Source organism: Numenius arquata, chromosome 11 (genome assembly GCF_964106895.1).
Source record: "Numenius arquata chromosome 11, bNumArq3.hap1.1, whole genome shotgun sequence".
NCBI classification, from domain to species: domain Eukaryota; kingdom Metazoa; phylum Chordata; class Aves; order Charadriiformes; family Scolopacidae; genus Numenius; species Numenius arquata.
Genome location: NC_133586.1, coordinates 11,644,281 through 11,670,761, shown reverse-complemented (window position 1 = coordinate 11,670,761; position 26,481 = coordinate 11,644,281). Strand labels below are relative to the sequence as shown.

General features: G+C 38.8%; 2 protein-coding genes across 3 annotated transcripts; both read left to right on the top strand.

Annotated features, from left to right (window-relative positions):
• The first annotated feature begins 698 nt into the window (after window positions 1–698).
• Window positions 699–8,846, top strand: AFG2B (AFG2 AAA ATPase homolog B). 2 transcript variants are annotated; one of them, XM_074156148.1, is made up of 8 exons: window positions 699–1,922; window positions 2,982–3,167; window positions 4,520–4,678; window positions 5,160–5,369; window positions 5,784–6,011; window positions 6,905–7,039; window positions 7,697–7,822; window positions 8,492–8,846. In XM_074156148.1, the coding sequence occupies exons 1-8, from the start codon at window positions 846–848 to the stop codon at window positions 8,642–8,644; spliced, it is 2,274 nt and encodes a 757-aa protein (XP_074012249.1). In that variant the 5' UTR covers window positions 699–845; the 3' UTR covers window positions 8,645–8,846. The 2 variants fall into 2 exon arrangements, with proteins under 2 accessions (XP_074012249.1, XP_074012250.1); XM_074156149.1 differs by having other exon boundaries at window positions 5,784–5,976; window positions 6,909–7,039; window positions 8,492–8,644.
• A 1,840-nt stretch (window positions 8,847–10,686) lies between these two features.
• Window positions 10,687–15,070, top strand: C11H15orf48 (chromosome 11 C15orf48 homolog). Its single transcript, XM_074156429.1, has 6 exons — window positions 10,687–10,757; window positions 10,871–10,931; window positions 11,208–11,296; window positions 12,096–12,156; window positions 12,803–12,894; window positions 14,003–15,070. The coding sequence occupies exons 2-5, from the start codon at window positions 10,890–10,892 to the stop codon at window positions 12,869–12,871; spliced, it is 261 nt and encodes an 86-aa protein (XP_074012530.1). The 5' UTR covers window positions 10,687–10,757; window positions 10,871–10,889; the 3' UTR covers window positions 12,872–12,894; window positions 14,003–15,070.
• The last annotated feature ends 11,411 nt before the right edge of the window (window positions 15,071–26,481 follow it).

Sequence of the window (26,481 nt, the reverse complement as noted above, 5' to 3'; positions counted from 1 at the left end):
CTGACAACAAAGCTACTTGCAAGCATAAAGTTATGCACATACTACGTTTCATTGATCATGATTTTATCTTGTATCCCACGATGACAGACTTCCTAGAAAGTGTTTGTAAAAGTACTGCACAATTCATGGCATAATTTAAGAAGGCAGTGGATCAAAAGATTACACAATTTATTTTCTTAAATGCTGACTAAACATTTGTCAGAGCAACATACTACTACAGGTTTACCAACTGTTTAATATATATCTGTGTCCTAATTACTTGTATCACCAGTTTCTCCATTGTGCAGCTTGAAGAATTGTTCTTCTTAACCAGCACCTACAGCCGACTCAACCCCAACTGCTGCTGAAAAAGGTGCAACCCTGAGTAGAGGGAGGCACTGACGGGGGACACACGACAGGGGAAGCCCAACTTTGAGGAATACGTTTAAGAAGTGCCAACCAGACAAGCGGGAGGCCCGCCAGGACCAGCTCTTTGGAGAGGGCGGCGAGGAGCAACAAAGAGGGGGATGAGGATATAAGGATATAAGAAGCCGAGGGAGGGCTCACAGCTGTGAAGCCTGTCATTACAAGATAGCGTTCACCTCACGGACGGCCTTCCCCAAACGATCCCCCTCAGACAGCGCCCGCGGCGGCAGCGCGAGGGAAGGCGGTTGCTCTCCCTCAGTGCGCGTGCCCCGCTGTGGCGCATGCGCGGGGCTGAGGCGCGGCGGCCCTTGACAGCGCAGCTGCCTGTGGCCCTCTCGCAGTGGCGGGTCGGCAGCGGCGGGCCTGTCCCCGGCGGAGCGGGAGGCGAGGCGGGGTGAGTAAGGAGCTGGACGGGTCCGCGCAGAGAAGAAGGGAACGCGATGGAGGCGGCAACCTTAAAGCTGCTCCTCCTGGACCCGGGAGATGAAGGCACCCAGAGGTGCAGGCTGGGACCTGCCGCCCTCTCCCTGCTGGGAGCCAGGATCGGCGCCCCACTGAGGGTCTCTCTGCCCACCGGCTGCTGTCTGTGCACGGCCTGGCCTAGGCACGATTTGGCCGACGGGTTCCTGCAGGTTGATCTGACCTGCAGAACGGCGGGTGTAACAGCGGGGGACCTGAAGGGCCTCACGCTGAGTGTCGGCCAGCTGAAGCTTCTGGCCTGCTGCCAGTTAAAAAAGGCGACTGTGAAAGTGGTCCTTAGGAGCTCTGCACTGAAAAAGTCGACTCCCAGAGCAGTCTTGCAGGAGACGATCAGAGAACTGCTAAGAAATGTTTATATTTCGCTTCATTATGTTGTTACTGTTGCCCCAAATCTTGAAAATCCTGTGGTGTGTATTGAAATCCTTTCTGTGGACCCTTTGACAGATGAAGCCGGACTGATAACCCCCCAAACAAGCATAAAAATTAAGGAGGTGGTCACTTTTGAATGGTACAGACACTTATCAGAAGACACCGCAAAAACTTCAATTGCGGGACTAGATGATGCGGAAAAGTCTTTGAAAGAAATGATTGATCTGCCTTTCCGCTTCCCGAAAACTTTCAAGAAGTTAGGACTTTCTGTCCCTAATGGGGTGCTATTAATAGGGCCCCCAGGGGTAGGGAAAACTCTTATGGTAAAGGCAATAGCCAAAGAAGTGGGTGCGTATCTGCTTTGCATCAGTGGCCCAGCTCTCTATGGTTCAAGACCAGGAGAAAGCGAAGAGAATTTGCGAAGAGTCTTTGAAAAGGGCAGAGAAATGTCATGTGAAGGCCCAACCATTCTCTTTATTGATGAAGTTGACTCTTTGTGCCCGAAGCGAGGAAATTCGAACAACGCTCCAGAAGATCGCATTGTTGCTCAGTTGCTAACGCTACTGGATGGTGTAGGTAGTGAGGGTAAGATGGTCATTATGGCAGCAACAAACAGGCCTGATGCCTTAGACCCTGCACTGAGAAGACCTGGCAGGTTTGACAGAGAGGTAAGCAAACCCTGTTATTCATATGCTTGCTTTTTTTTTTTTTTCTTTTTGAGATGCAACAGGAGGCAGTTAATAAAGTAATTTTTAATTTTTTTTAATGTCTAGTAGTCACATTTCATAGTGGGATTCTACAGACTTGAGATGTTGTCCTATTTAGTTTGCTGCAACTTGGGTAAGGTAGGGAGCATGTTTTACTGAGAGTTTCAAATAATTGGAAATGGGCATGGAGAGTCTTTATGCTTCTTTATGATGAAGACATGGACCTGTTCTTGACCTTTTGCTTACAGATGCTTAGCATTACAGGCTTAGGTTTTTCTCATTGAAATCCTAGATTGGACATGTATGCATCTCTCCTTAAAAGTTTTTTGTGACAGAGAACTAGTAACCTGTTGTGTCAAAAATTCTATTCAGATTTCATTAACAAAAGCTAGGTCTACTCCGGAAGACTTCTGCTAGCCTAATGGTCAAAAGAAGAAAGAACAGGTACAGCTATGCAGTGCACAATGCTTCTACTTACATTTTTTTATCTTGCTGGCTAAATGCACTCCTGGGTCATCCAGTTTAGTCAAGGTCTTTAATGCTTTCACAATTACAAGTTTCATTATTTTCCAGGATTTATAGATTGTTGAGATATATTTTTATGACTGTATTTTACCAAGTTTTTAATAATGTATGGATGTTTATTATTTTTTTCTTTCGGATTAATCTAATTCAGTCCTTGTGACGCAAGGGAATTATTATTTCAGTGTTATATCTTATCTTGAAATCACCTTAAAATAGGACTTGATGGACACTAGCTGACTGTGTCTTATGAATAACTGTTAATACAAAACCTGTTCACTTGGAAACTAAGTGTAGATGAAGGATATTTTGAATAGTTGTCCTTTGTATAGTGCTCATAATAAGTTTCTTATAAAATTCTTTAGTTGCAGTGTAAGTATGTATAAATCTCTAGTAAGCAGTATAAAGCAGAGACAAAGTTCGTTGTCTAGATTTATAAAATAAGAGGAATATAGCAAAATATCTACTTTAAATTTTTGTTTATTACATTTGCTTTAGGTTATTATTGGGACACCAACACTTAAACAAAGAAGATCCATCCTGCAGTTGCTTACATCTAGTATGCCGATTTCTGCAGACATTGATTTGGCTAAACTGGCAGAAATGACAACTGGGTATGTTGGAGCTGACCTTACAGCACTCTGCAGAGAAGCTGCTATGCAGACTGTGTTCCGCAGCTCTTTGGTATGGTTGCAAATCAGTCAAGAAGAATGTCATTAATATATGTACCAACCTTTCCCCATTAATATTCAATTTACTTGAAAAGCTCAACAAGTTGAACTCACAAATTAAAATACTGAAAAACACCAAGTGTGTTATAAACATAAATACACTATTTTGCTAGGCCTTGCAATTCTCACCTGAAAAGACTGTTTTCTCTTTTTTGCATGAAAATCTTTGCCAAAAGTTTTTATCCTCATCCTTATCTTTTTAGGATTGTGCAAAGCAGAGATTTAGGCTTTTTTGGCAAACTAAACTATATTGTCCACCAAAGCTCTCTTTTGAAGCTATCAGCAATTTAGAATTCTACTTCTTAATAATAACTGCAAATTAAAGTTTAGGTTGACACATAAATATGTAACTGTTAGCAATAATAACTATTATCGTTTGGGTTGTATGGCTGGATACAACCTTGTTGTAGACACAAGGTATACAAGTGCCCAATGTGCAGAAATTTAACTTGTTGGCAATTTTCTAATTCTGTATCTATAATACCTATTTCTTAATATTCATTCTATCTATTCTGACTTTTACAAGAATTGTAAAATATGTTTGCTGTGGTTGTTCATGTGGAATGGCTGAGCAGAAATTTAAAGCCATATTTGCAAAATTTCCGGAGTCAGAGCATCTACAGAAAATAATAGAACCCTCTGTCTTCACTCAGGGATAGAAAAAGAGAGCATCATATTTCTAGAACTTCTGTCTCCTCCAGATCCCTTACAAGTAATGAAAATAGTAAGCAAAATAATTTGAGCCTGATATCCCAGAAAGAAATAGATGGACAAATGAAAATAATGACTAAGTAGATGGCCTGTGTGCCTTGAGAGCTGCACGCACCTTTGTAAAATACATCTTAGTTCTGTTACTGTATCTGTAGTTTAGTAATGGTATTTTCTAGACTATTTGAGATCAAGTCCCTTACTTTCTCCAGTATGTGGTGAAAATGTATGGTAGAATATTTTTATTTGTATTCAAGAGATTCTAGGATTTGGTGTGTAGTAACCCTGAAACTAGCAACCATTTGATTTAGGAGATCACTATGTAATGGAGCTATAATTTAGAGAAAAACAGTAGTTTTCTCTAAAATATTGATTTCTGTTAAAATGGGGTTTCCTTATGTAAAAGCTTGCCATTAAAGAAAATATATTTTGCTTTGTGTTACATCTTTGTGTCTGCAGTACTTAACCTTGTTAGGGCATGAATTTGCTTCTTTATTAGTTGCATTTGGCCTTTAATGAAGTGTTTTGCATACTAATGCAGCATTATAAGTTATTACATAAAAATGTTGTTAATATGCTTTATCTGGGTTTCTTCAGGATTCAACTGAAACAGTGATTAATATGGCAGATTTCCAAGAAGCTTTTAAAAAAATTCAACCATCCTCTTTTCGGAGTGCAGTTGGACTAACAGAGTGTGAACCTTTCACTTGGGAACAAATTGGTGGTCTTGAAGATGTGAAATTAAAGTTAAAACAGGTAATGTATAAAACAAATTTAGATAAACAACTAGTTTCTAATAACCATGCCCTTTGAGGTATTTTGCATGCTACATTATGGAAGTGAATTCTCATGCAAATTACCTGAATATAAATTGCATTTTAAACATTTTTTTATACTACATTAAGTTATTCCAATGTTTGTAAGTTTAAAATCTTCCATTAAGCATGTTTTACTAGCTAAAAAACACTTGTGGCCAGATAATTTTTCCATTCCTGAATTCATAGCCAGAGATGGCTCTTGTGTATCATCTCTCAAGGATTGCTTTTTGTTCTGTTTGAGACAGAGAGGAAACTTTAAGAAGGGGGGTGTTACATGAAGGAAGACCAAATTACTATTCTCTGATTTCAAATTAATGTTTGTAGCAAGGAGAGGAAATAACTGCTCAGCAAAAGTATTGATTGCCTATGAACTCCAGTTTCATGACTAAGAATTTAATCCCTTTTTTATGTATTGACAGAGTATTGAGTGGCCTATGAAATTTCCTCAGGCATTTGCTAGGATGGGCCTGTCTCATCCAAAGGGAATTCTTCTCTATGGGCCATCAGGGTGTGCCAAAACCACACTGGTGAAGGCTGTGGCCACAAGTTGTCACTGTTCCTTTCTCTCTGTAAGTGGTGCTGACCTTTTCTCACCTTACGTTGGAGATTCCGAGAAGATTTTGTCCCAGGTACAGTTTTTAATTTGTGTAAGGTCTATAGTTGATTTTTGCTTGATTTCTGTAAAGTATTGGTTAGGCCTAAATTTTGTTAATGAAAAGATGATAGTTAAAGCTCTCATCTGATTATTAAATGGCCTATGTAGATTCACATTTATTTCAACTGAGAATCTAGCTCTAGAACTATACCAGTTTTAAATTATTAAAGTATTTCTACCATTTTGTTTTCAGTTCATTTAAGAATTTAAGTAAGAAGCAGAATTTTCCTGTAGTAAAAGTAAGCCAGAACAGCTCTTGTGAATCGTTATGAATGTATCTTTAAAGTTAAGTAAAATGCAGAGTATATGTAAATAGGTATTTTCACTTTACCTGATAGAATGTATGTATTAACATTTTACTGTATTAATTTTTTAAAAATAAAAAAAGGTTTTTTGCCAAGCACGAGCAAATACTCCAGCAATAATATTCCTAGATGAGATTGATTCTATCTTGGGATCTCGGTCACACTGCAAAACTGGCCACGGTGTCTCAGAGCGGGTTCTTTCTGTTCTTCTCAATGAGTTGGATGGTATTGGACTGAAAGTCACAGAAAGAAGAGGAAGCAAACTACAGCTTGAGGGTCAACGTCAAGAACAAAGTGATGAGGAAAGAAAGGTATTTATGTTCCCTTTTCTATTTAAGAAGAATAATAAATACTGTTCAGTTGTGCCAAAAAATGTTAGTTGATGGCATTCACACTTTTTAAACTTAAAATACTCAAGCTTAAAAATATGCAAGATGCTCTTATACTCTGTCATTAATTTCTAGTTTTCAGAAAATGTATTTCAGTATATAGGCTGCTAACTTTTTACATACACTGTTCCTCAATGAAACTTTGTTTGAACAAAATACCTGCACAGACTAATGAGCATTACTAGTTGGTGTTCATCTTCTGTCACAAAAATCTTCCTGCTTGACACTAAGGTAATTTTTTAGACTAATTGTGCGATTTTTACTATTATGCAGGTTCCTTCCTGAACTTACTTCTTAGAAGCATTTCCCCTACTTCATTTGCAGTACTTTCTCATACATACTTTATACAAAACCAGTACAGTTACGATTAGTTACTTATTTAAACAAAAAGTTAGCAGCTGGACTTTTCAGTCAATTGTTCACAACACTTAATATTAAGCTTTTCTGTATTTAAATTTCTGTCTTCATATTATGATGCTGTCTGGGGGAGAACTCAAGTAAACAGTTTCAGAACTGTAGGATACTGAATTTTTGCATATAAAAGGTCTGTGTTACAATCTGGCCAAAGAAATCTGTATTCATCACCAAGGCAGATACTAACTATATTTCTTCTTTGTCATTTAATCTGGCCTGCAACAAGGCATTTTTCTACCTCAAGAAAAATAAAATACTAATATTGAAAGGAAAATAAGTACGTATAAAGATACGTTATCTTTTTGCCCTACCGCTTTTCTCATTAGTAGTTAACTAATGTCTTTGGATAATATCTATCTTAACCGTGTTGCACTAATTTGTTTATATCATATCTTACTCAGCTAGAATTTCAGGAAACTTTGAACAAAGATTTCATGGTAGTTGCTGCAACAAATAGACCAGATGTGTTGGATGATGCCTTAATGCGTCCTGGAAGGCTAGACAAGGTGATCTATATTCCACCTCCAGATCTGAAGGTGAGGTATTACAAATCCATACATGGCTTTAAATGGGGAGATATTAATTGCCAGCATACTTTACTTCAAGAACAAAGGGGGCATGTTCCTATAAGATACTTAACAATTGATGGGTGATTCACTGAAGATCAGTCATAAACCTCAGGGTACAATGAAGAAGTTTAAAAAGAAATAATTACATTTGTTAAACACCAGTAAGATTTTAACCGACATATGTAGTTATACTATTGCATGTAGAAAATAGACAAAATCTGGAATAATTCTATATTTATAAAAGCAAGCTGCAGTTTAGAAAGTACCATAAAAAGTTCGCTGTCCTTGCTTCAAATCATTCTTGTGCCTGGTTCCTAAGGATAGTGTAGCTACTTGTCCTGAGCTTCCCCAGAAAAAAAAAGTTGACCCAAAGCAGGCCAAATATGGAATCTTAAGTCTAAAATGCTCTGTGTTTTCTTGAATAGAAGGCTTTCATATATGAGATAATACTTACTCTTACAGTTATCTCCATTAATAGCATTTTATTCATGCTTCCACTAAAAACATGTAGTTTTGGTACTCTTCTGAATTTTCATTAGTTCTAATTTCAGATTTTGTACCGCTTTGGAGAGTGATTAATTATTGGTTTGTTTGTTTTCTTGTAAAATATGCACCAACTTACAGGGAAGGCTTTCCATTTTGAAAATCTGCACAGCAAAAATTCCATTAGATACTGATGTGTCATTACAAGATGTGGCAGCCCTAACAGACCTCTTCTCTGGAGCTGATATTGAAAATCTGTGCAAGGAGGTAAGAAACAGTCGTGGATTATGTGTGAAATAAACTGTGAATGAAACCTTTCAATGAAAAGAGAGCTCACTCTTAGATGTTACTGAGCCATCTGTAGTACAGATTCTCTCACAGTTGGCACTGAAAATAGAATGAGTAAAACAGAAGAACTGAACAAGGGTTAATTCTTCAAATAAAAAAGATAAATAAGAATAAAGGCTTTCTGTGATAACTTACTAGAAGTGAGGGAACTGTACTACTCTCGCACACAGCCCTTCCTAATCTGAGCTCACATCTAGATGAATTGCATTCTGTGTACTGCAAGCAACTGCAGCAATTTTAACTGAAGTTAGCATGTACTGTCAAGACTAGAGAGAAAAATGAGAAATCTGTTATGTATTTGAGATAAATTACATCAAAAGACAGAAGACTATGAAGAAAATCCGAAAATAGAAGTGATCAAGGGTATATTGTCTAATCCAGACAAAAAAGTGAATTAAAAAGTTATAGTAATCTAATTTGATGTTTATCTATTGTTAAATAACCATGAATTACACAATGCTGTTTTCAGATGCTTTACCTAAAATTGGGTTTCATGTAAAATATTTTAGAATATTTACAATAACTTATTTGCAAATTAAATCATGATAAGCAGTTCAAGTTGTTTCTTTTTTCCTTTTTCTTTTAAAGGCTGCTTTGTTGGCATTGCAAGAGAATGGGCTTGAAGCAACTGCTGTAAAACAGGAGCATTTTGTGAAATCATTGAGGACTGTAAAACCATCCTTAAACCTAAAAGACTTGGAATTCTATGAAAAATTTTATAATCGAGAATTAGCCTCTTGAATGAAAAAGGAGTGATGTGGCATAGGTATTTTTAAATATGTTACAAAAACTTTGCAATGGCTTACATCTTTCCTACTTTTTTTATATACTGAACTTTTTTTTCAGTGTAGTTTTTCTGTTGGTTTGTTGTTCTTTTTTTTTTCCCAGTAGTTTTCAGTGTATATGAATACAGTAAAATTTCACTTGTGAAAAATCTGTGACTTAAACAAGGCTTTAATTTATTCTCCATTATTGATTTCAGCTACATTTCCTCCACCTGATGAAATGAGTAATCGAGATACTTGGATAAAGCACTGTGGAACAGCTTAGTGTTCCTGTAGATTTCCTAGTTTTCAGTATAAACACTGGCATAACAGAAATATTTAATTCAGAATGTGTTGTGAAGTCTCCAAGGGACAGTGAATATTTAAAAAATAGAGAAGCTTTCAGAATGTTAAATAGGAAGAAGCAAGTCCCATACTGTGTAAAATGTAAGGTGTTTTATATGTGCGTATCTACGGACTTGCTTTCTTACAAGCAGATTCCTAAATACAGTGGCAGTGAGAAAGTTGTCAGTGCTTAATACCTTGTTGTAAGGTTTGGGAGTCTGGGGTTTTTGAAATTATTTTAGATCAGTTACTGCTTACTGTACAAACATGTGGATTGAGTAAGCAGATACTAAGTCTGTAATCAAACAATTCAAACTATAATAATTTCTTCTTTAGATACAGAAGTTTCCTTTAAACATTTTCTACAGAATTCTTTTCCTCACCCAACCATTCTTTGTCAATATATTTTTGTAAATTGTCTTTTTCTAAAACACACAGACATATCAAAGGAAATAAGTAAGTGTGCATTTTTTACTTAGCAGGGTAGGAAGTTTTTATTTTCTCCTTTTCCCTATGAAAATGCTTGTGAAAAAAATACTTTCGAAGATAGTTTCTTATTTCAGCTGAGGTTTTTTAAGTTATGAACCCATTAACAAATATATTTTTTTCCCCCATAATGATGACACTAGGGCCTGTCACTGCAGCACGGTTTACAGTGAGATGGATCATGAAAGGAAGCTCCAAGGCAGTTAGCGACTGCGGAGGGCAAAGGGGAGTAGTAGAGGCTGCTGTAACTTAGGAGGGTTCAGGTATAAATGGCTGTCCTACAGCTTGGTGGCTTTGATCACCCTTTCCTAGGGAAGGAGCATCCTGCTGCTTTATTGCTGGCAACGATTAGACCAGTGTCACTGCATTTCCCAAACACCCAAAGGTTTCCCAGTGCTGGAGATAACAAGTATGAAAACCTTCAAGGTAACCGTTTTGCTTTCCAGTGTGTGACAGTGCTGCTTTAGAATTCCCAGACCTGAAAGTTGCTAGGACAGCAAAATGCTGTCATCTCTTTTTCTTTTCAAAGATGCTGCTGCTTAACTTCCATACTTGCTTCCTGGAAGGACCAGCAGAGCTAATTGTGCCTTGTCCTGTGCCCGCCTTGCTATGGGGAACCCGCAGAGCATGCAGCAAAGGCAATCTCTTCCTCTTAACTGCTTTCCCCATGGGAGAAACAGATTTACTAGAGGAGTCTGTTGGCACCACTCTCCTTCAGCTGGACCCCATGGGAGGTTTGTGCAGACAGGCATACTGGGAAGTGATAGGATAGTGTAACACAGTAGGATGGTGAGAACCTGGGCCAGGGTTAAGCTTTCGTTGCAGCAAAAGGGGACAGAGTGAAATTGGGCTCCTGTTCAGGTCAGCGAGGACCTTGCCGAGCTCTGAGATGAGGTAGGCCGAGGCTACACACGCTGCTCTTTGGCCAACTCCTGGAGAAAGGGACAAACAAGAAGGTGAAGGAGACATGGAGAAGCAAGGTTTGCGTGATGCAGTAACGGAGAAGGAAGGAGTGGCGGGAAGACCGAACGCCGCATCCGCCGCTGCCTCCGGGCAGCTCCCCGGTCAGAGCGGGGCTCCGCCGAGCGCTCCTCCGCCAGCCCGCCGGGGGGCGCCCTCCTCCCGTCCTGTCCCACCCGCCGCCGCCGCCGTGACCTGGGGCGCTGCCGGGCGTTGCTGGGCGCATATAAGGCGGCGAGCACCTTCCGCCGGCGCTGGTGCCCCTCGGCAGCGCTGCCGGTCCTTCTCCGTTCGGCCAGGTAACGGGGCCGTAGCGCCCGCTCCCCCGGGGCCGGCGGCCGAGCCCGGCTCCCGCAGCCCGGGGTGAGGGTTCCCGGCCCGGGGTGCGGTAACAGGGAACCGTTTGTTCCAGGTTGGCAGCCGCAGCGAGGATGTACGCGAACTTCATCCAGATACTAAAAGCAAAAAAAGAAGTAAGTTTGCCAGAGAGGTCGGTTCTGGGATAAACGAGCCCCTTGGGCGAGGGGATGCCGGCTGGCTCCAGCAGGTGCCATTTAATAACGAGCACCTCGTAGAGGAAATTGTGATAGCAAGGGGCGCGCGTAGGTTGAAATTCATGCATCGAAAGTGAGGTGGTGTGAAAAGTAATACAGAGGTGATACAACATAACAGCCTCGTAACTCTCACTCCCTCTGTTCATGGCTCTGTAGCCAGTTCTTCGATTCTCTTCTCCGTTTTATGTCTTTCAGCTCATTCCCCTGGTTGGAGTCCTGTCCTTTGCAGCAGTTGGGGCGTTCTCTTTTTCTATCTATTCCCTCTTCAGCAAATCCGATGTCATGTAAGCAAAATACTTATTGCTTGGAGTTTACCCTAACCACCTTTGTTCAACAGTGGTATTTGACCATCATGTTTTTCACTAAAAAAAAAAAAAAAAAAATCCATGTGGATGTTCCAGACTATTAGTAACTACTAAGATATCTGCAGATTGTAAAACCTGAAGAAATTAATTAATTTAGAGCATAGTCCAAATTATTTCCCGGCTTTTGATTTAATAGATCATAATTTTTCTTTGCTTTAGGTGTAATAAGTTTTAAATGTTCCTGTGAAGAATTTCAGATCATCCGATAGGTAGATGACATGGAGATATGTTGCAACCAGGCTATTGACTTGTATATAAAGAACTGCAATTGATAATATGACCATACAATGAGGTCATATTTTAATGGCTTGGCTAATAGTTGGACCTAAGTCCTATACTCTTTAAGCTTTTAGGAATTTTTATATTTACTTTAACGTGGTTGGAATAGACATTGTAGGTGTCAGAGTAAGAATCCCCCTACTTTTTCTCTTTGTTGTTTATTCGCTTTTGATTTTTCAGCTTGCTTCCCTTACCATAACACATTATACTTGAACAGTGTTGGCTGGTTTGGTGCTTTGGAAGCTGCAGATAAAGCAAGCCATTGTTGATTCCTACTCAGAATTAGAAACAGAAATGCCCAAATCTGTAAACTTGTGTTTCAGGGATCTGGTTATTTACATGAATAGTTCTGCTGACGATAGTCTCCTCACATAAGAAAAATGTGTGCAAGATCACACCCTAAAACAGAGTACCTATTTTGCTTTATCTTCTCTTAAAGCATTAACAAGAGTGGCAACCCAGAACCGTGGGAAACTGTCGATCCTTCCAAGCCTCAGAAGGTAATTTGTACAAATAATATAGTCAGTACAAATAGCATATATTTCTAGCACAATAAATAACTTTACTTAAATGTGGAAAAACTAGCAAAATATTAATGAGGAAAAAACGTAAAGCAGACTTTATTCGTTACTTTACGTGAAGTATCTTCCCGGTATTACTTAATGATAGGGGTTCAGCTATTACATTCTAGGTCTTATCCTGAATTCATGGTGCGCTTCTTGTTGGTGCTCTTCACCACCCCCCAACATCCATTTACTCATTTCAACTGATAACAGTGGAAGTTTGGAGTATGGAGGAAGTACTGTTTGCCCTTGCCTTCCCTGAATGTTTTTGAGTACTGCAGCCTGAAGGAAAAAATCTTACTTTAGTACAGCATCGAGGATAAAGAAAAATAGTAATTTTTTTTTAGCATTATTACTTATTTAATATTCAAGTGATTTTGTTCAACAAATTATTAAATATGTCCTCAATTGCTATTTTTGCTTACTTCTGAAAGGAAAGTGTAAAGCTACTAGAAATCCTTTGCTGATAAGTTGATGTATGATATGGGGAGGGGTGGGAGCGGAGTAAATGCTCACTGGGATTTTGCTAACTACTTTCCAGAAAGAAAATATTTTCTAATATTTTCCTTTTGATTTCTTCCAGCTATTAACAATCAATCAGAAATGGAAACCTATAGAAGAGCTGGAAAGTGTCAAAAAGCTTACGAAGTGACAAGTTTCTGTTGCCTCAAAAAGGTACCCTATGAATCTAGTGGAATCACTTCTGCACAAACTTGACTACTGAAATCAGTGTGCGGAAATGCTTCTGCTACATTTCTAGGGTCTTCCTACATTTTTTGGACTCTGGATGAGGAGTTTCATGTTGCCTTAGAAGTTGGCATACAACATCCCCACAGTCCAAAAATCTGTCTCAAATACTCCTTTTCAGTGGGTGTTTGATGTCAAATGTTGAATACTCAGATGGTAATTATAAATGGAAAAATCCTTCACACTTTTTGTAGAATTTTTTTTCTCAAAATACATGAATTTTGTAATTTTATATATTTTTAATAAAATATATTTTAAATTTTTACAATATTCCATGTAAATTCTGTAAATGGAGGTTACCCAAAAGCCCTTTTAAATTGGGATTCCTGGTATGCTCCCTTTCGGTACTGTATTTCAGTGCAGACCAAATAGTCATTGTAGCTGGAGGATGTTTCTGTATGACAACATGTGGTCATAAAGTATACTTGCATTCCTTTTCTATGTTAGATGTGATAACAATTTAAGTCAAAACTCAACATTCCATTGCTAATACTAACACCTGCTCACGTTAACTGAGGAGTCCAATAGGTTATTTAAGGGTATAATTGAGACTGCAGGACTAGAACATAATTATTAAGCATGGCTAAAAGGGAATTGGAATGAGATCATTTCTGTTGTATTTAAATATTGATCGTGTTTAGAATTAGAAAAAGTTACTAGAATTAGGAAACTTACATTATCCAAAACTAGTTACATAATGTTCATGTCGTCTTTTTGTGCAAGGTAAATGTATTGCACAGTTAACGATTATATTTTTTTTTTTAAACATTTCTAGATACATGCTACTGGGGACATCTGCTTTAACAAAGAGGAAAAAAACAGATTAAATTTAGGAATGACTTTATGAAGAGACAGTTTCTCTTTAAGCATCTGTGTGTTTTCTTATGGGTTGGCCAGGGAAAGAGTGTAATGGGCAGACCCCTGGTGAATTAATGAGGCGGTATATGCATTCAATGGTAGAACAGTCTTTTGTGCATATTGTCTGTATGTGTCCTTTCCCAAGCGGTTTCACAATATGTTACACATTCTTTTACAGTGGATGTTCAGAATGCGTGTTACTTTCTTTGAGGAAGAAAGCAAAAGTGAAACAACTGCTAATTGGAAAAAGTCCCCATAAGTGAGTAATAGTCAAGTGCTTTAGATGACTCTGCTGCAGCAAAGACACAACTTAAGTTAGTAAAGCTGTCTTGCAAATTGTAAGGTAGCTTGGCTCCAGAAGCTTTATGTTTTCTTCAGATTTATTGATGCTGGTGAAAAAAAAAAGTTAAAGTGTTATTTTATCCCATATTTGTGTGCAGATGGAATGTAAATATTTGTTTATCAAGTAAGGATGACTCAGCAGCATTTATATTTAAGAGTGAGAACTACAAGTCTTCAGAATACATTCTTAGCTTTCACTTTAAGGAATGACCTAAGAAAATTATTCGCTAGCATATAACCACAGAAATCCAGAGCTCTGAGGAATACAAGGTTTAAGTATTTTAATAGAAAAACATTTTTAAAAATTTGCTGTAAGTTATTCTGTATTTCCATTTTTTTACTGGACTGTATCAAACAAAAATAAATGCTGTGCTGTGAGTTGATGTGTGAATTAAAATAGTTTGTTCTTCAGTAAATCACTTGTGTGGTCTGTATGACCAAAGTATCTGTCAACATTAGGGAAATAAGTGTAAGTCATTCCTCTGTAATTATTGTAGTTATCTACTTTTCAGTGGTGTCTTCAGTAGCACATTAAGCAGTGTGACTGCCATCAGTCACAAGTTGTTGCTTCTCTCATCCTGTGCTGAAGCATAATAGCAAAGGTAATAGTTTTTCTTTGTTAGCTAGTCTTTCTTTTTTAAATGTAGATTTGTGGGGAGGGTATTCACATAATGTGAGAAATCAAAATATTTTTCTGCACTTCAAAAAGTACAGTTGACAGTTAACAGTTTCAACTGTTAAAGTTCTTGGAACAATTTTGTGTGTTCTCAGACTGAAATACTCTATCTCCTGCACAGATGAGTTTTGTTTTTTTTTTTTCTTTTAAGTGGAGCACACTAAGAGCAATTACTGTATCTCCCCCCTCCAACTACTCAACAAAAGCCTATAAAGTAATATACAAATTATTTCCTTGTTCTGTTGTAACTCTGTTGTCTGTAGTAAAAATTTAATTGGCTGAATTTTGTGAGCTGGCTTTTATGAGAACAATAAGACTTCCATGTCCCGTGTTAAGCAAACCCGTGACTTTTTATTCCATGGACAATTTAAAGTCTGTTGAAATAACAATGTTCTTCCTTCTCTTCATTCTGTTCTCTCCATTTTGTCTCCTACTCCGATCTGTTCGTGGTTTTGTTCTTTTTTTTAGACAATCACTATCTTCCCTCACTCTGCCCAGTACCTCTCCTTGGACCTGTATCACTTCCAACTTTCATATTAATTACACAGTTTAATTTAAATGCTCACTGGCTTTTTAAACTTTCAAATATAGATTAGAAACCATTAGAAATGTTTTTTAATGCTTCTAATCACCATTAGGAAGGCATCATTAGAATATAGGGTCATGCTTTTCTAACTGCAGGTGGGTGATAAGTAGTCTATTTGTAAATAGTTTTCTGGAAGAATAGAAGGTTGCTTTCTGCAGTATACACGCAATTATTAATTAATTACTAATTTTTGTTATTACAATAATACTTAAAGGCCTTAACCACAACGATACAAGATCTGCAGTTATCCAAGAGCTGCACTGAGTCTTTGATTTGGCTTTCTTTGCCTGGTGTCAGCATTTCTCCGTCTGATGTCCCCTACCCCCACTGTATTTCTCTGCTGCAAGATACAATTAGTGCAGTACTATACTATCTAGTTACTTCATTGGCGCGTGTGGTTTCTGTAGAAAATAGTAACTTAACAGAGGGCCTGATGCAATCATTAAAGGAAACTGTTCATCCTGCGGTTGTCATCTGTCTCGCTCAGTGCAGAGGGTTGTTGTCCCTAGGACTAGCTGTTGAAAACAAACAAGAGTAATGGGAATGATTCACTGCATCTGGCCAATACTTGGTGTTGGACATTTCCCAAAAAAGCTTTCAGATTAAACAAACATGGCCACACTACTCAGCACAGTTTTAATTTGCTGTCCGAAGTCTTCGTGGTACAGTACATCCCTGCCATAGGGGGAGCGCACAAGATAACAAGATCACCTAAAAATGTAACTGAAATGGAAATAAAAAAGTGTTAGCGAGAAAGTGGACTCAGGGCACTGCAGTTGGACTAATTAATTATTGACTTTCAGGTGCTGATGTGACTAGAGAGCAGGCATATTGTTTGCTGAAAGCTATCTGCCATTATAAAACAGCCATTGTCGCTAATTGCACCCTTCAAAGGAAGTCCAAAGAGCGCGCAGACACCCAGCGCAAAGAGCCCTTCTCTGTGGTGCCTCACCCAGCTCAAAGATCACACACCTTTACAGTGCACTTCACGGAGGCTGTAACAACATTATTTATGCTGTACCTTGACCTGATGACCAAAGGATTTTGGTATAATTAGCTTTTACTTTTAGATAACCTTGTTAAGTGTATGTTCCAGCCAGAGCCGTTCATGGGGATGTGGTGTCTTTCTGCAGGGCTGAGGGGTGGGTAGTTCTTCTAATGGCCCCTCAAACTACACTGAGAGCCCGAGGCCTGTGACAAATTAAGCCATTACAAGCGAAAAGCGTCCTCTGGGCCTCCGCACCCATTACCCGCTACCCGCCATGGCTGTGAGGGAGCCTGAGGTGGCTGCCCTGCGTTCCTGCCATTGCTGTCTCCCTCAGCAGGTTCTCACTGGAGCAGGTGCTGGGTTGCCTGCAGGGATGGGGAGCTTTTCTTAGAACCACGGAATGTTTAGAGTTGGAAGGGACATTTAAGATCATCTCGTTCCAAACACTTCCTGCTAAAGCAGGTTGCTCAAAGCCCCATCCAGTCTGGCCTTGAACACCTCCAGGGATGGGGCATCCACAACCTCTCTGGGCAACCTGTTCCAGTGTCTCACCACCCTCACAGTAAAGAATTTCTTCCTAATACCTGATCTAAATCTACCCTTTTTCAGTTTAAAACCATTATCCCTTGTCCTGTCACTACACTCCCTGATAAAAGAGTCCCTCTCCACCTTTCCTGGAGGCCCCCTTTTAAGTACTGAGCCACCTCGCCGCCATTTTCCCCCCAGCCGGCCGCTGCTGAGGAGCCCGGGGGAGGCTGCTTCCTCATGCCCCGGGGTGGGGGGGCCGTGCCGGCCATCACTGGCAGATGATTTCTGGGAGAGCCTGAAGCCTGCGAGCACTCAGCAGCGCTGAAGACTGCAGCGGGGAGAAGGCCAAAAAACAGGTAGAAGCAAAGCAAACCTCCCATTCTGTGTTTTGTGGTAAGGTGCGATTTCCAGGTGTGTGGTGTGAGGGCTGAGCTCCCTTTCTGTGGTGGTGCGTGGCCTAGATATTCAATAGCGTGTGAGGTACAGGATTTTGTCTGTGTGGGAAACGAGGGAGTTGTAAGAAAACTGTAACTCAGGGGATGGCAGAGCTTTAATTGGTGTAGAGCTGTGTTAGCAAGTGAGAGTCTTAGAAATAATTTGTCTGAACTTTGGGATAAAGGCCCGAAGAACATTAATTTCTAGAATGTTAATTTTTAAAAACTCTCATTTATTAGCAATGGGAGCATGCACAGAAGTTGGTTTGGTTTTCTCTTCGTTTAAGACTTGCAGGGTTTGACCCAGCGCATCGTGGGGGCGGTGGCCATGGCCCTCCCGCCCTGGCGGTGCTGAGCACCCCGATCACCCCAGGACTCTGCCCTTCTCCCCAGGGCTGGCAGCTGAGCCTCCCTCCTGGGTCACTGTACCCTTCTGCTGCTCTCCGCCAAGATTTGACCACGTGTAACGCTCCCTAAAAAGTGCTCTGTATAAAAAGTTTAACCTGCACGATGCAATATTTTTACGATAAAGCTAGTCATCTTTGTGACTTTGTTTCTGTAAGGCTTAAAAAGTGCTTATGTACATCTGTTAAAATTCAGATAAACATACTTCCAGTTTTACCAGTTGTCAAGCAGTAGAAAACCAGTCCCTTCAACCTGAAACATTTCATCTGGCCTATACTAGGCTGGTATTACTCACGTTCTGTCTTTTACACCCTCTTCCCTGTTTTCTACTGAGACTCCTTCCTTCATTCCCTTTCTGACACATCTTTTCTTCTTGCTAAATCTCTTTCTGTCTTGCCCACCAAAACAAACACATCATAAAAAATTTTCTTGGCCTAATTTATTTCTATTGTTTATACTATTTAGTAGTACACCTGCACTGCGTTCTAGAAATGTAAAATGAGTAGATCAGAACATAATTAGGCTGGTGGTTTAAACTCAAAAATTAAGCAAAAAAAGGCCCTGCTTTGTAATGTTTGTCTTCCTTCTCCCTCTCCCCTGTTCTGCTTTATGTATGCTGATGGTGTTGTAATAAACGCACCATAGGGATGATTTTTAAAAATAGAGAAGCCTTACTAATAGTAAGGATGCATAATCTGTAAATCCTTCAAGCAAAAGTCTGTAGATTTTCAGTATATGTAGAAATAACAGTAAATACTTAAGAATTGTCTTTCAATTTGGAAAAATAGAAATTCAAGGCATATACATAAGCATGCTTTGTCTTTCAGTAGACTCACATGAGAACACTTGCAGTTTTTCTTTAAATTTGTTAACATACTAACATTATGTTGGTCCACTCCACTGAAAGCTATTTCTTAAATTATGTACCGTAGAAAAATAAAGGCCATTTAGATTAATAATATTACGGGAGACTGTCTGTTCCTAACCCACTTCTATCAAAATATCTCTTGCTTTGAGTAATGGCTGTTCTCTTACTGAAATTTGATTCATCCGGTTATTTCCTTAAAAGAAAATGGCAAAATAACTTGTTCATTTTTTGTAACTCCAAACTTGAAGTGGTCTGGCAGTTTTTAATCCTTAGCACTGTGAATCATCGGGCTTCCTATATCCTTGCAGACCATGATGGTGGCTGTCCGGGCAACAGCTGTGAAACAGCTTTTTTCATTTGTGTATTTTCTTTCTCTTTTTGAGTAAATTGGAAAACATAATTTCTTTAAGTTCAAACTCAGCCCTCAGTCAGCCAGACTCGCTGACTTCACTGACCCCAAACGTTGCTGAAGCAGGAACAGGAGATAATAGCTCTTAAACTTGGGACTTTATCACAGCAATTGATTTCTAAAGCAGAATTCCCTGCTGAAGCAAGTGGGAATTCTGCAGAGACACTGTAGTTACCAGATAGTGGCAAACTGAGGATTTACAGACTAGGGAGGAAAAGCCAGTGGGATACAGTACCAAAAATGGGCTGAGGATCAGAGCTCTGTAGCAATCCAGTCAGCGTTGCCTAAAGGAATGTACATTAAACGACACAGTCACCAGGCAGAGCTGCCTACCATCCCACTTTATGGTGACAGCAGTTCTCTAGAACTCTTCGGTTTTCAAGCCACTTTCTATCATTCTACTCTTTTGTATGGTATTTGGCATAAGACCAATCCCTTCTGGTAGACCAGCGGTGGACTGCTAGTGACTGTGGGCTTGAGTGCTTCGTCAGCCTGTGGCACAGAACTGCATTTCACCTGCAGGAAGGACTGGTGCAGGTTGTGAGGTGTAAGCGGGGAACACCCTTCTTACCACTCCACGCTAAATTGTTATGTGGATTGTTAACAGCATTTTTTTGTTTGTTTGTGAAAAGCTAGAGTTATTAGTCTTCCTGTTTCAGTATTGTAGAATATGTGGATTTTTAATTGCAAAACTCATGTAGGGTCAATATAATGCAGTTTATTTCAACACAACATTACATTGTGTGATGTACAGAGGGTAAATGGGGGTAGCTGTGGATGCAAACATATGAGCTGAGAGGTTAGAAAAGCCACACGAGTTCGAAAAACTTAAGTGCAAATAAATGTATTTAAGCATTCAACTTCAGCAAAACCTTCTCATCATTGATTTCCTGTTGTGTCATTTCTTTAATTGAAATAAATGTATTTGTAGTAGGTAGGTAACTAATAAACACCATTCTTTACCAGACTTTATGCTGCACGAATGAGGAAGTAATGCAGAAAATCCAGATTTCTTGTAATCATGGTAGTAACAGGAAAATCTTATCAGTTCGCCAAAGAAAAGCAAAGTCATCTACTAGTAATAAATCACTGATTCACTACATGAAAACAAAGGGAAAGCTGTTTTTCTAGTAAAGCTGTTAAAAATGTTTCATTTAATGATGCATCCTCTCCCTCCTGCTGTATGACTTCTTTTATAATTCACTAATGCCTGCATATTTTTTTAAATGACTGTTAGCATTATGCTGACAATGCTGCTAGCGTTATTAAATGATATGTTAGCATTATGCTACCTTTACTGTGTTTATTTTTCCTCTTGTGAAGTGCTTTGAATGAAAATGCTATGGTCAGGAAACAGAATTCGGCTTAAAGACTGCAGTATCCACCTTACTCCCCAAAGCAGAAATACACAGCAACATACTAGTCATAATGACTTGCAGTTTTGTTCATTGCCTCATTGCCAAACTCTTAGCCATAATTTTAATGTTACAATAACATGTCATACAAAGTAGATGTAAAAGGAAATCAGTTTGAAGTTACGGAAATGTTTTTATACTGATTTCAAGGAGGCATGGAATTAATATAACAAAACTTGCAGGGGTCGTGTATGTGTTTTTTAAAAATTCTTTCCTCTTAAGAGAAATGAAAACATTTAAGAATTGGGCATGTCTTTACTCAAGTTGCTGTATGTGTACTAGTTCAAAGAGGAAGCCTTTGTAATATGCAAAACAGGGTGACACATGGAAGTTCCTGTTTAAGGTATGTGTTGAGTGTATCACTTCTTGATAGGTATAAAGGACGAAGGTGTATATACCCTCTGTGGGCGAGTGCTTTAAATAAACAAAATTTGCCCCCGAGGTCATAGATGAATTCACTCAATAAAGAACCAAAGTGTTTGACCTTCCTATATGTTTTTAGAAATCCTCACAGTTGTCTGTTTGGCTGTACCACAGGTGTAACGTACGTGCCTCAATAAGGAATACTACAGCACAAAGGTAGCTACAGGTGAGCATTTGTTGAAGCAGTGTGTAATCAGAGTTACTAAAATCAAAAGCTAAGAGAGCTTCTTTAGCTGTTGGACTTTTTTCTTCTTCCCTAAACAGATAAAAGAAAATAAGGCAATATTTATGGCAATACAGAGATGGGGACAACACTCCAATCTTTTTTTTTTTTTTCCTTTAGCATCAGTAATGAACGTGTGTGATGTGGGTTAGATGGGTAAAACATACCTTGCTTAAGAGAAAAAAGGGTTGTAAAACCAGTCATTAGACATCCTAGTTGAACCGCACAACAGAGCAACTAATGCTGCAATATAGGAACAAAATTGGTACTGGCTTCATTTATGACCACCACAATTTGGCCCAAAATTACTAGTGTGCTCCACAGATGGCTGCATGGTAATGTAATGGAGTTCAGTGTTTTTCTGTTGCTATCTGCAGTACCCATATGATCTGACTTTATCTGTTTTCTTCCCTCCTTCCTCTTTTGTACAGAAACATACCTTGAATCATCAACAAAGTATGAACTCTTAAAAAAAACAAAAAAAAAACAAAAAAAACCCACCAAGCAACGAAACAGCAGTATCAATACCCTTACTTAGCCATTGCAGTTGATGGGCCTATTAGTAGGATTTAATTTTGTTATTACTCCTGCTCTGTGTGCTGCTTCTTTCTAGCTCAGACGGATAAAATTATGGGCCTGCCTCTTCCCTCGGTCCTTCCTCCAGAGAAACTTCAACTGTAGTAAGTCTGAGGGTGGGGGAATAATACTCGTCTTTCATTGCTGCTTTACAAAAACAGTTAATAGTTCAGATGTAGTGTGATATCCTGCATAGCTCTCCACGAGTGAGAGTATCTAAAACATACCTTTGTTTACAGCTTACTGCACATGGCCCTTCAACTTTTGATATGCAGAGAGTTTCTTTCTTTTCAATTTTCTATGATATGGCTTGACCTTTGCTCCCTGGCAAGTCCAAGCAGCCAGGTTGCCTGAAAACCATCATAATGTTTTCCATCTAGTTTATATTTAAAGCAAATATCTAAGCTTTCTGCAACCAGTGTGTGTAACTGGTTGGGTAATTTCTGTTTCCAGTTGAAGGTGTGTGTCTTCTGCAGAAGCTTAGAAAATACAGAATTGCTTAATAGCTTGAAGAAATGAAAGAAGGCTTTACTGGAAGGAAGTTGTGGTTCTGAGTTCTTCAGCCGCTGTCATCTCTATTTTCTCTCTTGTGAAGCCTGTTCAGCTAGATCAAAAGACAACCTTATACTAGCAATTGCAGCAGCGTAAACCATCCTGGCTTGAGGTTATTTTCAGAATTCAGTTAGTTAGAAGAGGCCCAGCAAAAAAGTAAAATTACTGAACAGAAAATTGGTTGTGTTTTACCTCAAATCAGGACAGTAAACACAATGATAATCTACATTTATAATTGTAGCTGCCTATTTTGAAACAAAATTGCTTCCCCCAGTGTATGTTTTTGGCTGAAAGCGTCATTAAATCCTTTATAAAAAAGCAGTCAGTCACGAATGTTTCAAATGGATGTTCAAATATGTTGTGCTGGAAACATGAATTCAGCACCCCAAAGACACAATACTTATTTTCACAGAAACAAAGAGCTTGCATGATAACTTATATTGTTTACATTAATGAATATAATTTGTTCTAATTGCATTTCAGATACCCATAGCCACAACTAATTTCCACTCATATAATTTTTTATTTCATACTTGGAACTTGAGGGAGGCATTTGAGCGTTGTATTCCGTGATATTTACCTGTATATGCCTTTAAGAAGTATCTTAAGTCCTTCCCGGTAATTGATTAGGAAACCTATGCTAGGTTTGTGCTTTTCCTTATTGCATGCATCATAAAATTAAATCCCTTGTAGTATCCTTAGGAAAAATTAAGAAGTTTTTTTTTCACTTACCAATAAGACATTTTAAAAATTTGAAACAAAATTTATTCTTTTGACATACACAAGTGTCTGTAATCCTACGCAGTACGCAACTCTTTTTATTGAAGCTGAGACTAGGGCACCATCTGCTGGTAAACTCGGGAAAGGCCTTGAAGGTTGGCAGTTCAGAGGAGAGGGTATTTGTCCGGACAGTTTTGTGTCAGACTTGTTCTTACAGTGAGTGGGCTTGGGGAAGGGAACATATGAAATCTATAAAAAATAAAGAGTAGTTGAGTGCTAGGTTCAAATATGTAGCATCATCTTAACTATGAAAATGTTTGTTTATGGTGTTTTTCTCAAAAGTTCTATTTGAATTAAAATGCCAGTTACTGGAAGTAAGTAGCTATTTTTATATGTTGGCATCTCATCAATTTATTTAGGGATTTATTACATAATTTCTGTGTGTGTATTTTGCAAAAAAGAAATGGGAAGAGTAGGGAATCTTGGGTGCTCTTAATGCACCTGAGACTAAAGCAAATTTTTTTGTCTGCTTGACATCTGGCTGCTTTTATGTGTTCATCAGCTGAATCAAAAATCCCTATGTATACCAGTACTGCGTTTAATGTGAAACACACTCTGGACAGACTGCATTGACTGGTTTCATGTACCCTGGTGTACTGGCTAGTCACAATCCTGGAAAAACAATGTATGTTTTCACCAGGCATAGTAGTAAGGAAATCGTAAACCAGTCATCATATCGATAAAACTATGCTTGTTTATGAAATGGCTTGTTTTTTTCCACAGACATTGATGCCATAAAAGGTGTAAATGCTTCATATACATGTATATGTGTAAATGCCATGTAATAAAGGCAATTAAGTTATTTTGTCTTGTACATTTAGCACTGGCAGTTTTCAGACTGTGTGTTACTGAGAAAAAAAAAAGCAGAACAATGGCGAAAAGGCAAATAGAGATAAAAGAGCAAAAATACTGATTTGGATATTATTTTACAGCTGTAAACACAGAAGGCAGGTACGCATGCATTCTAAGAGCAGATTGCTGTGGTAGCTGGATAGCAGTAAATGGACAGGATCAGTATTTATTCTAGCAGCTTCCAAAGTTGTGTCAGGTATTTTACAGAATGAAAGCACATGTATGGTCCTTCCCAGAGCATTCAGCCATGGAAAATGGAATGAGGAGAGAACAGAAGGGGATTTACCAGCTCCAGAGCACAGAGAGTGTCGGATAGTCCCAGCATGGGGGGGGATGATGGGGTGAAGCTGGAAAGGGAATTAAAGGTGGGGAATGCGTTTATTGTTTATTTATATTTATCTTTATTTATTTTTAGTTATAAGTGTTTATTTTGGTTTATTTATTTTTAAGGTAGAAAGGCTTTTAGGTTTTTAATGTAGAGGCTTTCAGAATAGGTCTTCCTTGTGAGTTCGCAGCTTGGTGGCTAGAAGATTTTTTTCATCTAGAGATCAAAGAGGAAACGGACTTTTGGCAAGTGTGTATTTGAATAGAACAGGCCTTGCAAGTCGTTGGTGGGTGTTTCCCACCCAGTGCTGCTGGAGAAGCTCCTAGGGACCATGTAAGCAGCAGCTGCATAGGGTGCAAGCTGGACACTATTAGTGAAGCTGTGGAGCATGTAGAGTATTGCAAGAAAACAAAGTGAGAGAAGCAGAGAGCAGTGGCATAGCGCAAAATGCTGATGAAACATGATGTTTGAACTAGGTGTACTAACTCCTGGAACAACTGAATGGGCTTGGAGCAACCAGCAAGAAAAAAGATCTTGGCGATGCCATTTTGGATGGATAGAGGGAAATGAGCTGGGTATTTGCAGTGGATTGCCCCTTCCCCTTGAGATCACAAGAGAACTTCTCTAATGATGGACTAGCTTATTGGAGTCTAGGAATCTACTGTAATACGCATCATGTCTAATTACCCTATCTTATGATATTCTTTTAGTATCTGTAGAGGAATACTTAAAAGCCCTGCTCTATGCAGCATCAGTGCAGCGTCCTCATGAGATTCTGCCAAAATAACCTGAGCAAAAGACATGCTCCTCATTAGATTGTGCGATCTTTTGGGGGTTTTGTTTTTATGTCAGAAAGCTGCTTTTAAATGCCAGCCTGCTGCTTTTCTTAGTCATTCTGCCAATTGGGAGTGATTCTGCAAGAAATAGGTGTGTATGGTAGTAAAATAATCAAAGACCAGATTCAGGTGTGATAGTTTAAATGGTAATTCTGCTGGTGTAGAAAGAAATGTTCCTACTATTGAAAGGACCAAATGCCAACACAATTTAAAAAACAAAGCAAACAAAAAAACCTCACAAAATTAAGCAAGGGAAACATTCAGAAATAAAATAGGTTTCTGTTAATTTTCTTTTTAGGATAAGAACTTTTCAGAATATAAGAGTGGGATGTAAGGCTTTGCAGTTTGCTCAATATAAAAATTCTTTCTTGACTCATATGAGTAGGTTGTCATCAAAGCTGTATCCCTGCTTCAGAAAAGGATGGGTGACAATCACAGATGAAGAAAGGAAAAATCTCTTCCCAACATAGACTGTTAGAGTTGGCAGATTTTTCACAGGATTTTAGCTCTATTGCAGCACAGCTCTGGAAAGCAGGAACACTAGTTGTGGAAACTTGCTCAACTCTTATGCGTCTCTTCGTGAGAGAGAAATCCCGTTAAGTAAATGCATTTTAATTTCAAGCAGAGGATTTTGTAGAAGGAAGAGAGTAGTGTGTGTAACTGAAATAACCTGGTCGTGCTGGAGAGCTGCTTAGAAAGATATTAGACCTTATTCTTACTTATACCATAGCTCCTTTCCTCTGTGCTCGTAATGAAAATGACACTGCAATGTCTGTAAAAATAACTTCTTTTACGGGCACTTGCACTTCCTAAGTACTGTTATTGTGTATTAGGTGTATTAGGTAATTAATTTCTGGTAGTTTATTTGCAAATTTCCTGCATATTTCTCTACCCTTTTAAATAAGTATACTAATTATTTCTACTCAGTTATTTTTATAGTTCTGTCGTGCTCGTTTATTCCCTAGGAATATTGTAAGTGATAATAAGCATATTACTTTTGACGTTAATTAATAGCAGATTCAGAAGAATACTGTATTCATACATTAAACATAGCAGTGCCAACCAACCTGTGCCCTGAATAATTTAAAAAGAATAAGGAAAGGATTAGAGGTAGGCCACAGAGATGTAATTTCCAAGTGAATTTAGTTAGACCTTAAAACAGGGTATGTACGCTCCAGAGTCTCCCTGAGACAGATGCATTGATTCTTCTGTTCTTGATTCTCATTTCATTTTCTGTTGCTTTTTCTCTGAACTCCTTATAGTCTATAGCCCTGGATAACAAGGGCCCCTCAAGGGTGAATGTAGGGTTTAAGTATGTTTGGCCAGTTGTTTTATGGCTGCTCCTTCACCATACTTTGTCAGCTTGTATTTTCTAAAGTGCAATTAATGCATGGGAAATAACAAGACTTAAATTGTTCTGACTAAAGAGGGAGACGTAA

Excerpts from the sequence above, each read along its gene's own strand:
- C11H15orf48 (XM_074156429.1), top strand. The coding sequence starts at position 10,890 with ATGTACGCGAACTTCATCCAGATACTAAAAGCAAAAAAAGAA. Across the intron at positions 10,932-11,207 it reads TACTAAAAGCAAAAAAAGAA|CTCATTCCCCTGGTTGGAGT; the intron begins GTAAGTTTGCCA and ends TATGTCTTTCAG. Across the intron at positions 12,157-12,802 it reads ATCCTTCCAAGCCTCAGAAG|CTATTAACAATCAATCAGAA; the intron begins GTAATTTGTACA and ends GATTTCTTCCAG.
- AFG2B (XM_074156148.1), top strand. The coding sequence starts at position 846 with ATGGAGGCGGCAACCTTAAAGCTGCTCCTCCTGGACCCGGGAGATGAA. Across the intron at positions 5,370-5,783 it reads CCGAGAAGATTTTGTCCCAG|GTTTTTTGCCAAGCACGAGC; the intron begins GTACAGTTTTTA and ends AAATAAAAAAAG. Across the intron at positions 6,012-6,904 it reads AAAGTGATGAGGAAAGAAAG|CTAGAATTTCAGGAAACTTT; the intron begins GTATTTATGTTC and ends TATCTTACTCAG.